This window comes from Osmia bicornis, chromosome 5 (genome assembly GCF_907164935.1).
Source record: "Osmia bicornis bicornis chromosome 5, iOsmBic2.1, whole genome shotgun sequence".
NCBI classification, from domain to species: Eukaryota; Metazoa; Arthropoda; class Insecta; order Hymenoptera; family Megachilidae; genus Osmia; species Osmia bicornis.
The window spans coordinates 11,343,060-11,356,348 of NC_060220.1; the positions used below are offsets into that span (position 1 = coordinate 11,343,060).

The window sequence follows — 13,289 nt, forward strand, 5'->3', positions numbered from 1 at the left end:
CTACTATGGTATTCAACGTGTTAACACAGTATTCACCGTGAACGGGCACTGATAAAGGCTGATTTATATTATCCATTCAGATACATAGCTTCCTGTAAATTCCTAAAATCGTTTAAATAGAACAAAGGGTGCCATTGGAAATCTGATACAATTGAGCACCAAGTGATTCCTAATTAATACATTAATAAAAGTTTATTTTCCTACGATGACCTAATTTCTGATAGTGCCTAGTTTTTCACCGCACCTGCCGTACAGTGTAGCAGAAAACTAATTAATATTCAATTCGCAAATCTTTTTGCCTGATGCAATATGAATAATAATTGTACACGGCACGTTACGGAAACATTTGGTCACGGAATGGATAATATAAATGGACCTTAAGCCTTGTTTACATTGCGTCGATGATATTCGACGTCCATTTGGTTTCATTGCTGCGTTCACGGCTCATTAGACTGGTCGATAGAAACTGTTAGGAATTATTTCTTCGAATAATCGTAGAGAGAAACTGTAAAACAAAGGGAATTCGATGAACGTCGACGGAAGTTCCTGTTCCTTTTGACGAACAATCTGCGACAGGGCCAAAAAAGAATTTCCTTTGGCGCTTGATTTTGTTGTCTCTTGTCAGCTTGAACGCTTTCGATCATTTCCTCGACGAGACATCCTTTTATTTTGTTTCCTTGGGATAGTCCGTTGTCGAAAAGTCAAAGTACCCCGGACGAATTTTCAAGAAGAAAAATACGTGGCTGTTTATCTTTTTATTTTTCTTTCCTTCTCCGAGGACAAATGAAAATAGCGATCGATAACCGTTCCGAGATTCGTAACAATGCTCCTTTTGATTAAAGGAGTCATCGAATCGAACGACCGATAGGTGTATCCGTCTTCTTCCATTTATTTCGAGCCAGTCTAATCGATCTGTTCGCTTTTCCAGGGATCAAAGAGAGAAGAAAACGGGCAACCTTAAGATCGACATCAACGGCATGTAAAAGGAACGAGGGAAGAGCTGACGTGCTTACACACACACACGCGCGCACACCCCCCATCCATGTTCGACCGAGAATTCCACCCTTTTACAACGACTAAGAAACCATCCACGACTACGAGAAATTTCGTTATCAGATGGCAAGATTTATGTCATTTGGTGAGCAAAGAAAAAGAAAAAAAGAAAAATCGATGGCACGATAGGAGAAGACCTCGAAGGGATGGGGGCGGTGTGAGATGGGTGCGAAAGGAAGAAAAGAAGCACGCAGAGAAAGGATAATCTAACCACCCGTACACACAGAGATAAAAAAGAAAAGGGAGAAGGAGAAAATTAATAAGATGAAACGAGGGGGATGTGTTTCTACCCTTGTTTCTCGCGAAGCAGCTAAGTAGGCAAATTCTTGTAAATTGTTGCGGATAACAACAATGGCGTTATTAAGAGATTCGCGACTCGCGGGGGGCCCAAAATAATCGCGTATATAATGATATTCCTAGGTATATATATTTTTTAACGACTTAACTTATCGATTCGATTTAGCCGTGTACTACCTTGTCTATTTATTTTCCACCGAGTGTTGCGATTGCGATTCGACGACGACGACGAAGAAGCGAGAGACGACGACAGACACGAGGATAAAAGAAAACGCGGATTACAGGGAGGGCCGAGTCGGAGGGGCGTCGCGACGCTCCTACGAATTTACACACGCCGCGATTTCGACAACCGTCACACGATTTCGTTTCGTACCGCTCCACATTCATAACACCTACACTCGTACGACATCCGGTGAGAAATTTCCAATTAATACCATAACCGTATTCTTTCATAGCACACTGGGCTATTTCTGTGATCACCACTGACAGGATTTGGCATCAATCATTTAATATAATCGAATGACTGAAAGAAAAATAATTAAAGAAAATTTTAGGTAACAATAATTACACAAAATAATTGCAGTTATGGCGTGCCTTAATACACATGGCCATTTTCACCGTGTCAGTCAACGCGTTAAAATTCAACAAATAATTTTAATCGACTGTCCTTGGAATTACCAGTGACCATTCTGGGTCAATGCATTTTCATTATGAAAATAAATGATTTGAAATTTTTCACCGATGATGTACATCCATATACACATCAGATATCTGTGTAAAAGCAGGAAGACACTCTCGAAGTTACATACAAACACACAGTCCATAATCGCGGAAGATTATTTTCGAAGGACCGAGCCCCGCGCTGTCTTCGAAGAAATTATTAACCCCTTCTAGACAGGGGTGTACGTGAACGTAAAACATTGAACACCAACGGAGAGAAAAAAATTTACGCGTTAGAAGGAAAGCAACAGGACTCCTTCGAATAGGAATTTATTCGAAAGAAAAGAAAGATGTGCAACTCGATTCGATACCAATAACACACTTGTTACGGCCGGTGTTTCACAGAGAAATTGCGAGCGAACCTGAAGCGCGTTAACTAGTTTCCGGAAGTACTAATTGGACGAAGGCGTGTCGGTACCGGGAATCACGCGTTGGAAACGATATAACTCGGTATGAAGAAAACGGATATTTTGGAGACAACCGCGGTGGCTCGTTGACAAAATTGCGCGATATAGATAACAAAAGTTGAAAGAGGAAGAAGAAGAAAAAAAAAGAGACGAAGACGAGTACATCAAGCTTAATACCAAAGGTGCCCTAAGAAGCGTGTATTTATGTTTTATCATTGGCGCGTCGCGAAAGGCGAGCATTATATACATTTAATTATGTATCTTGTTAAGGAGAGTCTAATATCCTAGACGAGTGTGATGGTCGAATGAACGAATACGTGTTGGAAGAGTGATAGGAAGATGCGCGAAAGTGTGAGTAAATGAGGCAGAAAGAAAGAAGAGAAATTGTGTATTTACGTAATAATCTTATACATACATATATATATATATATTATATATACATAACGAATGCGAACATATCATAGGATTAAGACAGTAGAGGGAAAAAAAAAGAAGTTAAAGTTTCTTTAAGAAAATACTTTTAAACGATCTGTCTTTGTAGTGGCGCAGATACAGACAGAGGGATACGAAGGTGGTGTGTGCCCTGCGTGCTAGATACGACGGCCAACTCGGCACGTAATTTGCCCAAGTGCCTTCCCGTTGGTCGAGTCATGCTGTAATCGTACCGTGCATTAAGTCTCGTCCCGATTTCAAATCGTCGAACTCTCCCATAGTCCGATCCCTCTTAAACTTCCCACACCTCTGCTCCTCTCCAGACAACATGGATTACATATTAGCCGCAATCCTGAATATACAGGGTGTTGAAAAATTCCCTGATGACCTCTGCACCGTTGGATAGATCGCGAGAAATCGGAGCGAAAAGTTCTGTAGCATTTTTCGATGGGATCAGTAGTTTAGCCACATTTCGTTGTTGAAAAATGAAAAATTGACCAATCAGCGCGCAGCTCGAGTGGCAAGACCCGCGGAGTAGGGGACTAGCCTCCTCTGCCGCCGCCTAGAGTCTCCTAAATTGACCAATCAGCGCGCAGCTTGAGTGGCAAGTCCCGCGGAGTAGGGGACTAGCCTCCTCTGCTGTCGCCGAGAATCTCCTAAATTGACCAATCACCGCGCAGCTCCAGTGGTAAGACACGCGGAGTGGGAGACTACACGGAATCGGAGTCTCCGTTTGCTTGCTCCGCCCTCGCACCTCGACTCTGGGCGTGGCTCGGCGACGGCAGAAGGGGCCAGTCCCCTACTCCGCGGGTCTTGCCACTCAAGCCGCGCGCTGATAGGTCAATTTTCAACAACAAAATGTCGCTAAACTACTGATCCCATCGAAAAATGCTACAGAACTTTTCGCTTCGATTTTTCGCGATCTATCCAACGGTGTAGAGGTCTTCAGGGAATTTTTTAACACTACATATATATGTATATAACCAGGAGACGCTTCTTCTAAACTAATTATCCAAAAAGCTGTTCGAGCCTGCCTGATAGTTTTCTATCGTCTGATGGTTTTCTACTTTGTAGCCGATTCACAAAGGACACAGAGCGCTGCCTCAGCGTGGACAGTGGTCTCCTTAGGTTAATTGTCCTGGGTAGAAAATATACGGAATTCCGAGTGTTTCGACAAATGGAAAAATGGTAAATAAGGACACTTTAACTAAGGGGAGCAGAGTAGGGTAATAAGGTGACACGTAAATCGAACAAAGTAGCGCGATGCGTGATATGCCGCGTTAAGAACGATCCGCCTGGCGATGGCTTAACGCGGCATGTCACCTTTCGCACTGCTTTATTTCGGTTCCAAGTTGTCGTGTTGCTATCTCGATAACTCATAGTTGTTCTATGACAAGGATAGACATTATGGACAATCCCAGAGAGCGATACGATGCGTTGTGATCTATAAAATTGAAGAGATAATGAGACATGCCACGCTACGCTGTTCTAAATCTAATTCGAGACTTTATATTTAACAGTCGCTGAATTACCATTTTCCAAAGTATCTTTCTTGAACTAAGGTTTTCGATTAAAATGGCATGTTACTGCTCTGATTTATTTAGATACACAATGCGTCGGATTGAAAACTTGCCCAAATGTCCATTCTTACTCTACGATACTATAAAGAATCTTCGAACTTCTCACGGAACGAAAGGTTTTTCGTTGTAACTAAAAGGAAGAGAAAAGAAAAAGGAAAACGTAAAAAAAAAAAAAAAAATGAATTCTTCAACGGTGATCGAAACTGTTTTTTCGTATAAGTACTCTCTCAGAAAGAATCGCATATTTTTCTCGTAGATTCGTCTGGTAAATTTCTACGTATCGGCTTCGGTCGATCGGCAGCTTCTTCTCAGAGTTCAAAAAGCCAATCCTCGTGCTATCCTCGTCGAACAACCACTGGGCATTTATTAGGACGCGTCCGCAATTAATAGTGGCGAGTGGTGATTAAATGATTAAGGGTAATAGTGGTAGGGTGTTAAGTGAACCGCGTATGCGCGCGTAGTCGAAATTAAATCCATCGTCGTAACTCACCGACGCGGACGTCTAATTTCGCGTCGTTACAAAAGACGTGCACTCGTCGGCGACATGCAGCGGCCGTCGTGTAATTGCACTCGAGCCACGAGCACGCTCCTTTATTTTTCTATTTCCACCGAGTGTACGCGGAAAATAGGGAGAATCGAATTTCGAACCGGCACTTGGACTATTTCGACCCCGTCGCGATATGAAACTCGTGCAATGAAGCATGAAATCGTCTCGTCTCGTTGTTCGACGAACTGATTGCTCGGTTTTCCTTTCCGAAACACTCGGTTGTTTAACAAGAACGGATCCAGAACTCTATTTCATATTTATTTACTATCAGTTTTATCTAACGGTAGATTAAATTGAATTCGCATAAATTATTAGAAAAATGTGTAATTAAATAAGAGATATGAATCCACCCCTATTGGGGAACAATCTATTTCAAAATTAATCATAAATCATTCGTGTTACTTCTTTTTATAGAAGAATTAAAATTTTTTTTTTTATTTTCTTCGAGAATGATTTACAATTTGTTCGTAAGAACATTCGGCAAATCGGTATGTCGAGTTGAAATAGTAGCTTGAAGGCATTTTTCCCATGCCTTAGAGTTAGATACGTTTCTTCGTATACTTTGTATGTCCTAGTTTGTGATGCTTTTTACCAATTAAAGAAATAGTCTAATTAAATGATGATTAGAAAGTTTCATCGCAGCTGGAGTATTTTATTCTCTTTGTTCTCTAGAGAAGATCGGTGTCACTTAGAAGTGTAGGCGGAACGAAACCATCTTCCTAGCGTGAAGCGAAAATCCAGCTGTCTGAAAGAACATGCTTTTCGCTCCTCTCCGTTTCCGGGGAACTGGACCGTCACGAAATTCAGAGCGAGACCAAGTGTCCCTTTTCTTGACACGCTGGAAACGGTAAACGCAGCTTGTCGAACAACGAGACCGCCCAACGGAACCGTAATCGGTTAAGAAACTGGTTGAAAATTAACCGAATGTCTTTGTGCTCCGAATCCACGCTCGCGATGCTTCACGTTTCGAAAATATGCCGCTGAATTCGCAGACGAAACACGGATAGAAAAAGAGAGAGAAAAAAAATATGAAGTTTCAGGGTTGTCACTCTTCTGATACATATCGTTAGATCGTTAAGGGCTTGTCGAACAGGTCGTTTAAGATACATAATTGTCCTGGAAAGCGTATTAGGGTCGTCCTTTAAAAAATTAAAAATTAATATCGCAAGAACGATCCTTAATTTTCATCCATACATATTGCAATACTTTTCTATCGAAATTGTAAAATAAAATATGAGAATATTCCACTTAAATATTTTCGTAAGAAAGCAAACCACTACAAAGTAAGATGATTCAATTTATAAATCGCGATCGTCCCCAAAACGATCTAAATGAACGATTAGAAAATGAAAAGAGTTTTCTTTTTACGCTTGAAAGTTCTTGACGACTCGAAAAAAACGCTTTCCATCAGATTTTTAGCGTAAACGAACGTGTTTAATCGCTTGAATCCGCAATCACGTCGATCCCCGAACATATCACCGAATTTCTGACTCGTTAGAGAATCGTCGATATACATATATTCATATAAATATATATATATATATACACGCATTATATAGTACGTGACTGAATAATTCTTTGTTTTTCTCCTGATAGTTAATTAGAAGAACTCTGGATCCTTTTATCGGTGTGTCCACTATATTCGTTAGAGGGCTTGTTTTACAATTGATAGGAGAAAAGGTAAAGGTTTCGATGGAATCGTAGTCAATTCGTGTCCGAAAGAATGTGAACGTTCACGGTGAACGATTTTAGATAATGTGATCATTGAAAACGACGGAAAGTATAGCCTAAGTTTTAACCCAAGCGAGGCCTTACATTTGCGAATTCGGAGAGAGCAGCGATTAAGCGGCTCGATTTTACCCCTTTCGTTTTATGTTCCACCATAAAATACAGAATAGTCAACCCTTTGACTATGGTGTACTATATTAAATTTATAGCGATTAAAATTGGCTAAAAATCGAAAGGAAAATTAGAATCTCATATTTTTAATACTCGCAATAATACAATTCGTCAATATTTTAAATTACTTATCAAAGCTTTCATAGTCAAAGGGTTAAAAGAGGATAAAAAAAAAAGAGAATCATTGTTTCACGTGTACTCCCAGTTCCCGAATCTCTATCCCAAAGGAAATCACTCGTCACCGATCCTTCTTTCGACAGTTTCAAGTCCCTGTATAGAAATCGACTAATGTAATTGAAACCGTACGGGAATCGAACCGTAATTAACAGCATGAATGAAAAAATGAAGGCTCTCGAATGCCTTTCACGGGGCAACGTATTCGCTTGACCTTAACGTAAACATATCATTTTACAATTTAAAACAATAGTTATACTGCCCAAGATAGAGCAAAAGAGATACGTGTGCATGTAGGTTTTACGGGTGTGAGAGAGAGAGAGAGAGAGAGAGAAAAAGGAGAGAGAGTTTTCGTAGTTAATTAGACCGATGAGATTCGGTCCCAAAAATTGTACAAGGACGCGTGAAAAAAAGAAAAATTAATTAACACATCTAACGGAGTGATAGCGACGTGAACGGGTGGTGCGTATCGTCCACCTTTGTCCACGATTCTCGTTCGAAGCTCAGAATTTTAAAGAAAACGACGTATATGACGTTGTTACCTGTGTAATTAACAAACAATTCTTCGCCATTCGTGGCCAAGCTTTTGCTACTTTTGTACGAAAACGAGGAGATACTCCAACGAGACGAAATATGTCTACGAGAGACCAAAGGAGCCGAAGACGGTTGTTCGAAATTGAACGACACAATTTTTCAATTATCCGATCTATCGCTTCTTTCATTATCTATTACTCAAACGCTCCGTCGTATTCAACCGGCTCGTTTCGGATATTTTTCATCAAATTATAGATTCCGAATCAGCTAATCGCGAAAATACGATTCCTCTGGCAAGATACGCTTGGCACCTCTCGAAAATGATGAAAATTCATATCGATGAAGATGAATTTTCTCAGCAAAAGTCTACAATGAAAATTAGAAATCCGAAACGAGCTCGAAGGATCGTGTTCGCTATCGAAGACAACGAGAGAAAATTAGGGAAAGCGAAAGTGTGCTGAGCGAAATGTTCGTTCGTTTCTTCACTGTACGACTTGAGACAAACGATAGTCGATCGATTCTCAAAGATTCACGAGCTCGAGAACGATCAGACGATCGTACAGTGAATAAAAAATAGGGAACGATAGGAACTTGGACTTCAAGCATCGATCGACGCAGTTGATTTGCATTGAAAATGATAATTAGGAGATGAATTCGCTCGCGATCGATGGTTCGTTTAGATTGAATTTAAAAGTGCTTTACATGTGAACTAATTCATATCAGTAGACAGTACGTTGTACACAGTTTACATTAGTAGAAATTGATATAAATATGGAAAGTATATATAGTTATATATATATAAAAGAGGAGAAAGATATAGATATATGTATATCGGGGAAAAGTGCGTCGTGAAAAAAAGGACAGAAATGTGAATGTACACGTGAATCAGATATTTTGTACCGTGACTAGAGAGTTATTCTAACGAGTCGATTTTTCTTTTCTTTTTTTTTAATATGTAGAGTACTGGAAATATTTATGGCATCAAAATTTATATATGAATTACATATAATTTTCATAATGATGTAATAATTGATATAGTGGTTCATATTATAAATTCTTGCGATTTTATATTTAATAAGTATTTAAGAAATGCAATAAATATTTCATTACGAGGACACATTGATCGAAGCTGATGATTGAAATCTAACATAATCTCTCAGATAATCAATATACATTATCAATACTGTCAATTTATTGACAATACATTCAATTAGAATTATAATTCAACAATGTCTAATTAAAGAAATCTGGTGCAGACGTTATTATATTAATTATCAATATTTTATCATTACTTAATGATTTTAATTTTCATTAAAACATCTCGGAAATATTTTATATAATAACGATGCACGTTGATACTGAGGATGTATATTGATCATCCGAGGGTTAATTAAGATCAACTTTGACAAGAAGAGAATACGAATACTACGAAGACGAAAAGAACACCATTTTGCATACGATACTGCACAATACGAAACAATATTTTATACCGAAGATAAAGGGAACAGAAGAATATCTCTTTGGGATGCGGTTTATGAACGCCAAAGATGTCAGCAAAGATACCACGTACAGCTATCCAAAGATAACGAACGAATGATTCGCAGCGTTAACACGTTGAATACCGTACAGGTGATCGTTGATCAGCCTTACAATTCTAAATGGCAATAATAAAATTTCATTTACAAGATTTACAAATTTAATAAAGCAATAGAATATTGGATCAATTTTCTAATTGCAAAATTGCAAAAATTTCAAATTTAACGCTTTACGACCCCTTCATCCAAACAAGGGTTGAAATATAATATTAATTTGATTTACAAGATTTACAAATTTAATAAAGCAAATTTTCAAATTGCAAAATTGCAAAAATTTCAAATTTAACGTTTTACGACCCCGTCATCCAAAGAAGGGTTGAAATACAATATTAATTTTGCAAAATTAATTTGATTTACAAGATTTACAAATTTAATAAAACAATAGGATATTAGATAAATTTTCAAATTGCAAATTTAACGCTTTAGGACCCCATCATCCAATGAAGGATTGAAATACAATATTAATTTTGTAAAATTGTAATTAAAAAACGATCGCGGTATTTAACGTGTTAAGGAAACGTGATAGGCAACTTCAGAACCCTGAAGAACCGTGATAATCGTGATCAGTCTAAGAAACACCAGGATGCTCTGAATGGTACACTATTAACGAAAGAAGAAGAACCTGCCACAGAAAGTAATTAAAATAGATCCCAAATCCGTCCTCGCGAGATGATGCTGAATCCACGAACGCTCGTGGTTACCAATTGACCTCGGGTTCACTAAAGTAGGCCAGTCTCGAAAAAAGAAAAAAAAAAAAAAAAAGAACGGTATTTTTCCAGGTTTGACGAGAAATTTATTTTTGATCGTGTGTAGCCTTTAGCTAGCTGTCTGTCCACGATGTTTTCACCGAAACGCCGCGCCGGTTAGGCTGATGAAGCAAACATGTCCATAGAAGAATAACGAACTGTCCAGATGTAGCGAGTTTCAAGCGTTTCGTTCGATACATTGCTAAACTTACGCGCTTTGTAAGTTTCCTAGAAGGAAACGCGATTAACCCTTTCGTTACCACCGACCAATTACAGTGGTTCCCTGTGAAATGATCACCGCAACATTTCAACAATTTTCTGTAACAATTAAAAACAGAAATACCTGCGTTAAGAAATGTCTGCTTGCAAGTGAAATTTTATAAACAATACTATCTTATTTATGTGGGCATATTGAGTTGTACAGACTTACGAGAATAGCGAAAGGGTTAATAACTAAGATTCTGATGAATTCGAAGGAGACTGATCACGATCGCGCGTGTTCTCAGAGTTCCGAATTGGAACAGCGATAGATACAGTAGCGGTCGAATTGTAAGGCGCACACTTGGGACCGGATGGAGTCTTACGACGCCACAGCTGATTAAAAATTATTTCAACACAAATATAGTCGTGTTTGGTATCATTTTCATCGCGCTGATCTCCGTAGTTCAATTATGTCAATCTCGTAATTATAAAAACGAACAGAATTCACGCCTTAAATTCGAGCGCTACCGTGTCCTTATAATTCGAAAAACGAACGTCAAAACGAAAGTGATAGGAACGCGAGATAACTCGCGACCACGTACAATAAGACATATCATTTTTCTAATGCACGACACGGATATTCATGTTCGATAAAGGGCATGAAGATAAAAAAAAAAAACGTATAGTCCTCAATCGATCATCACGGACCCTTACAGACCTTTCGTAATGAAAGTGTTACAATTAAGGCGGAAATCGTGGAGTCCATACATTCCGAAAGTATATGATTACCTAGGGACCGTAGTTATTATTATTATTATTATTATTATTATTATATATATACATACATATATATATATATATATATATATATATATTATTCGCAGAGATTAGACTCGGCTATAATTTAAACGCTATTTATTATACGAAATCTTAAGGTGTTAAACTTATCATCCTAGCGTACGTATCGACGTCGTGATGTTTTTCTCGTGATTTAAAAAAAAAAAAAATGAAATGATCGTAGGTTTGTTCTACATAGTTGTTACGAAGGGATTAGTGTCACGTGAGCTTTTTGTCGTACGTATTTATTTTATTTGCGTAATGTATAACGTTACTGGTTGTAGATAAGAGGATGTAACGTTGTCTGAAAGTAATATAGATTTTTGCTGGTGGGATGAGACCAAAACGACCCATATTCGTTTCATTCGTCGAATCAATTTATTTATGATATTTTTAAAGATACAAATTTTCCTGAAGATTTTATCTAAAAAGAAAACTGTTCAAAGTGGAGTTTGTATCTTGATAGCCTTCGCTGTAAAGATTCTATTTACATGGAACCATACATGCTCTGGTCATACTTTTTTATTTGGGTCATATTGATACCATTCTACCAGGTATTAAGTACGCTGCTCGTAATAAACAGTATACCTACCCGAGCGATTTTATCGCGCAACAAAGTGCACAATTCAGCAAGAAAACTTGAGCATAGTGCACGTGTAGAGTAGACGTGCAATTTAGTTGGCCGATTCAGCGCACGAACATAATAAAAATCCACTAAACGTTTTATTCGACCTCGTTACAGTTCTACGATACCGATCCTCTAACGTTTTATATTTCACGTGTATGATACTCTTTTTTATAGAATATTATTTGATTGAAAAAAAAAGAGATGGAATAAGAAATTTTGAAATTTCTTAACAGATAGTTATAAATCATTAAGCCGTCCCAATTTTTAATGATTTATTCTTCTGATTTGTACAGAACATACGAGCAGTGTACTTTATCCTCAGAAGGGGATTTGAAGTAATCTCATATATAATTAATACTGGGAATGTTTCGTCCCATCAATTCATTCCCATTAAACGATCACGATAGTCAATTCATCGATGATTCGCAGGATAAGATGCTGAAACGAAATTCCTGCTTTCGATGAATCGTAGCATTCTTTGCTTCGTTGTTAAACAATTAGGAAATTCATAATTGCAATTTCGTTCTCGCTATCGGATCTTTACACATAGGTACCTGAATGGTTCGACTATTTATTAATTTCTCAAGATTGCGTAAACAATCCCAAAGAGTGAAAGATGCTATTTTACGTGTTCGTAAGGGTTGGAGGGTCTCATTGACGTCTTTGAATCGTGCAATTGGGAAAGACGATTAATCCGTTGTCATCGATAGAAATTAATTAATAATAATTCGGTAGGAAATTTTTAAAAAATTTTAAAGCAATTTACTTTGCGACAAGTAAATTTTAATCTTCAACAATTTTCAATTTTAATTCAAAGTGTTAATAAGAAACAATCGACTGGAATCATTCGAATTTCCCATCGATGACCACGTATTGAGATAAAATTTGTAAAAATTGCACTACGAAAAACAAAGAACAAGACAAAAATGAGAAAATACAAATTGGAATGAAAGTTTACACTTATTTAACAGCGCACTCGAGAATGCATGAGGACAATGGATGCACGGATTCTGGACTTAGATGCTTGTTCAAATATTTATAGAAAAAGTGGTAGAAGAAAAAACTAACGAAATTAACGAGACAGATGCGTGTATGACGAACGACGTTTATGAAATGAATTTATTTTTTATATTTTCACTTCCTCATAGCGTTTTCGTTCGGTGATTTATCCAAAGATAATTTTGTATAATTTAAAGATATATATTCCTGTAATTAAATCAATATTTTTCCCCTTAATTTATTCAATCTATTTATGCTTGAATTTCGTATTATTTTAATTAATTAACGTTCTTAATTTTAATAATATTTTTACTTGGAAATCGAAAGAGAGAGAATTGAACAGGTTTAATTAATTAATCAATGTTGTAAATAATGTAACTTTTAATTTATTTATATTCCGAGCCAAAGAGAGGATACCTGCATTAATAATCGTGTATTTAAACGAAAATAATTTATATTGAAAATACAAAATGAAAATCTCATTGAAATATATCATGTATTCAGAATCTCGTTATCAGAATTGATGAAACGTCGTTCGTCGCGTGCAGACATCTACAAATGAACTTTATTAATATTGATAGCGTATGAAAAATTTGCTTCAGCATCTCGTATTGCAGTATTTGTTCACGTATTTAAACAA

At 37.4% G+C, this 13,289-nt stretch overlaps 1 protein-coding gene across 4 annotated transcripts in view; it reads left to right on the top strand.

Annotated features, from left to right (window-relative positions):
- Window positions 1-11,748, top strand: part of LOC114878656 (protein couch potato) — a 90,272-nt gene extending 78,524 nt beyond the window's left edge. For all 4 annotated transcript variants that reach the window (XM_029192702.2, XM_029192705.2, XM_029192704.2 and 1 more), the window contains one exon: window positions 929-11,748. In XM_029192702.2, the coding sequence (XP_029048535.1) occupies window positions 929-961 (33 nt within the window). In that variant the 3' untranslated portion in view covers window positions 962-11,748. The remainder of the gene's footprint in view (window positions 1-928) is intronic.
- The last annotated feature ends 1,541 nt before the right edge of the window (window positions 11,749-13,289 follow it).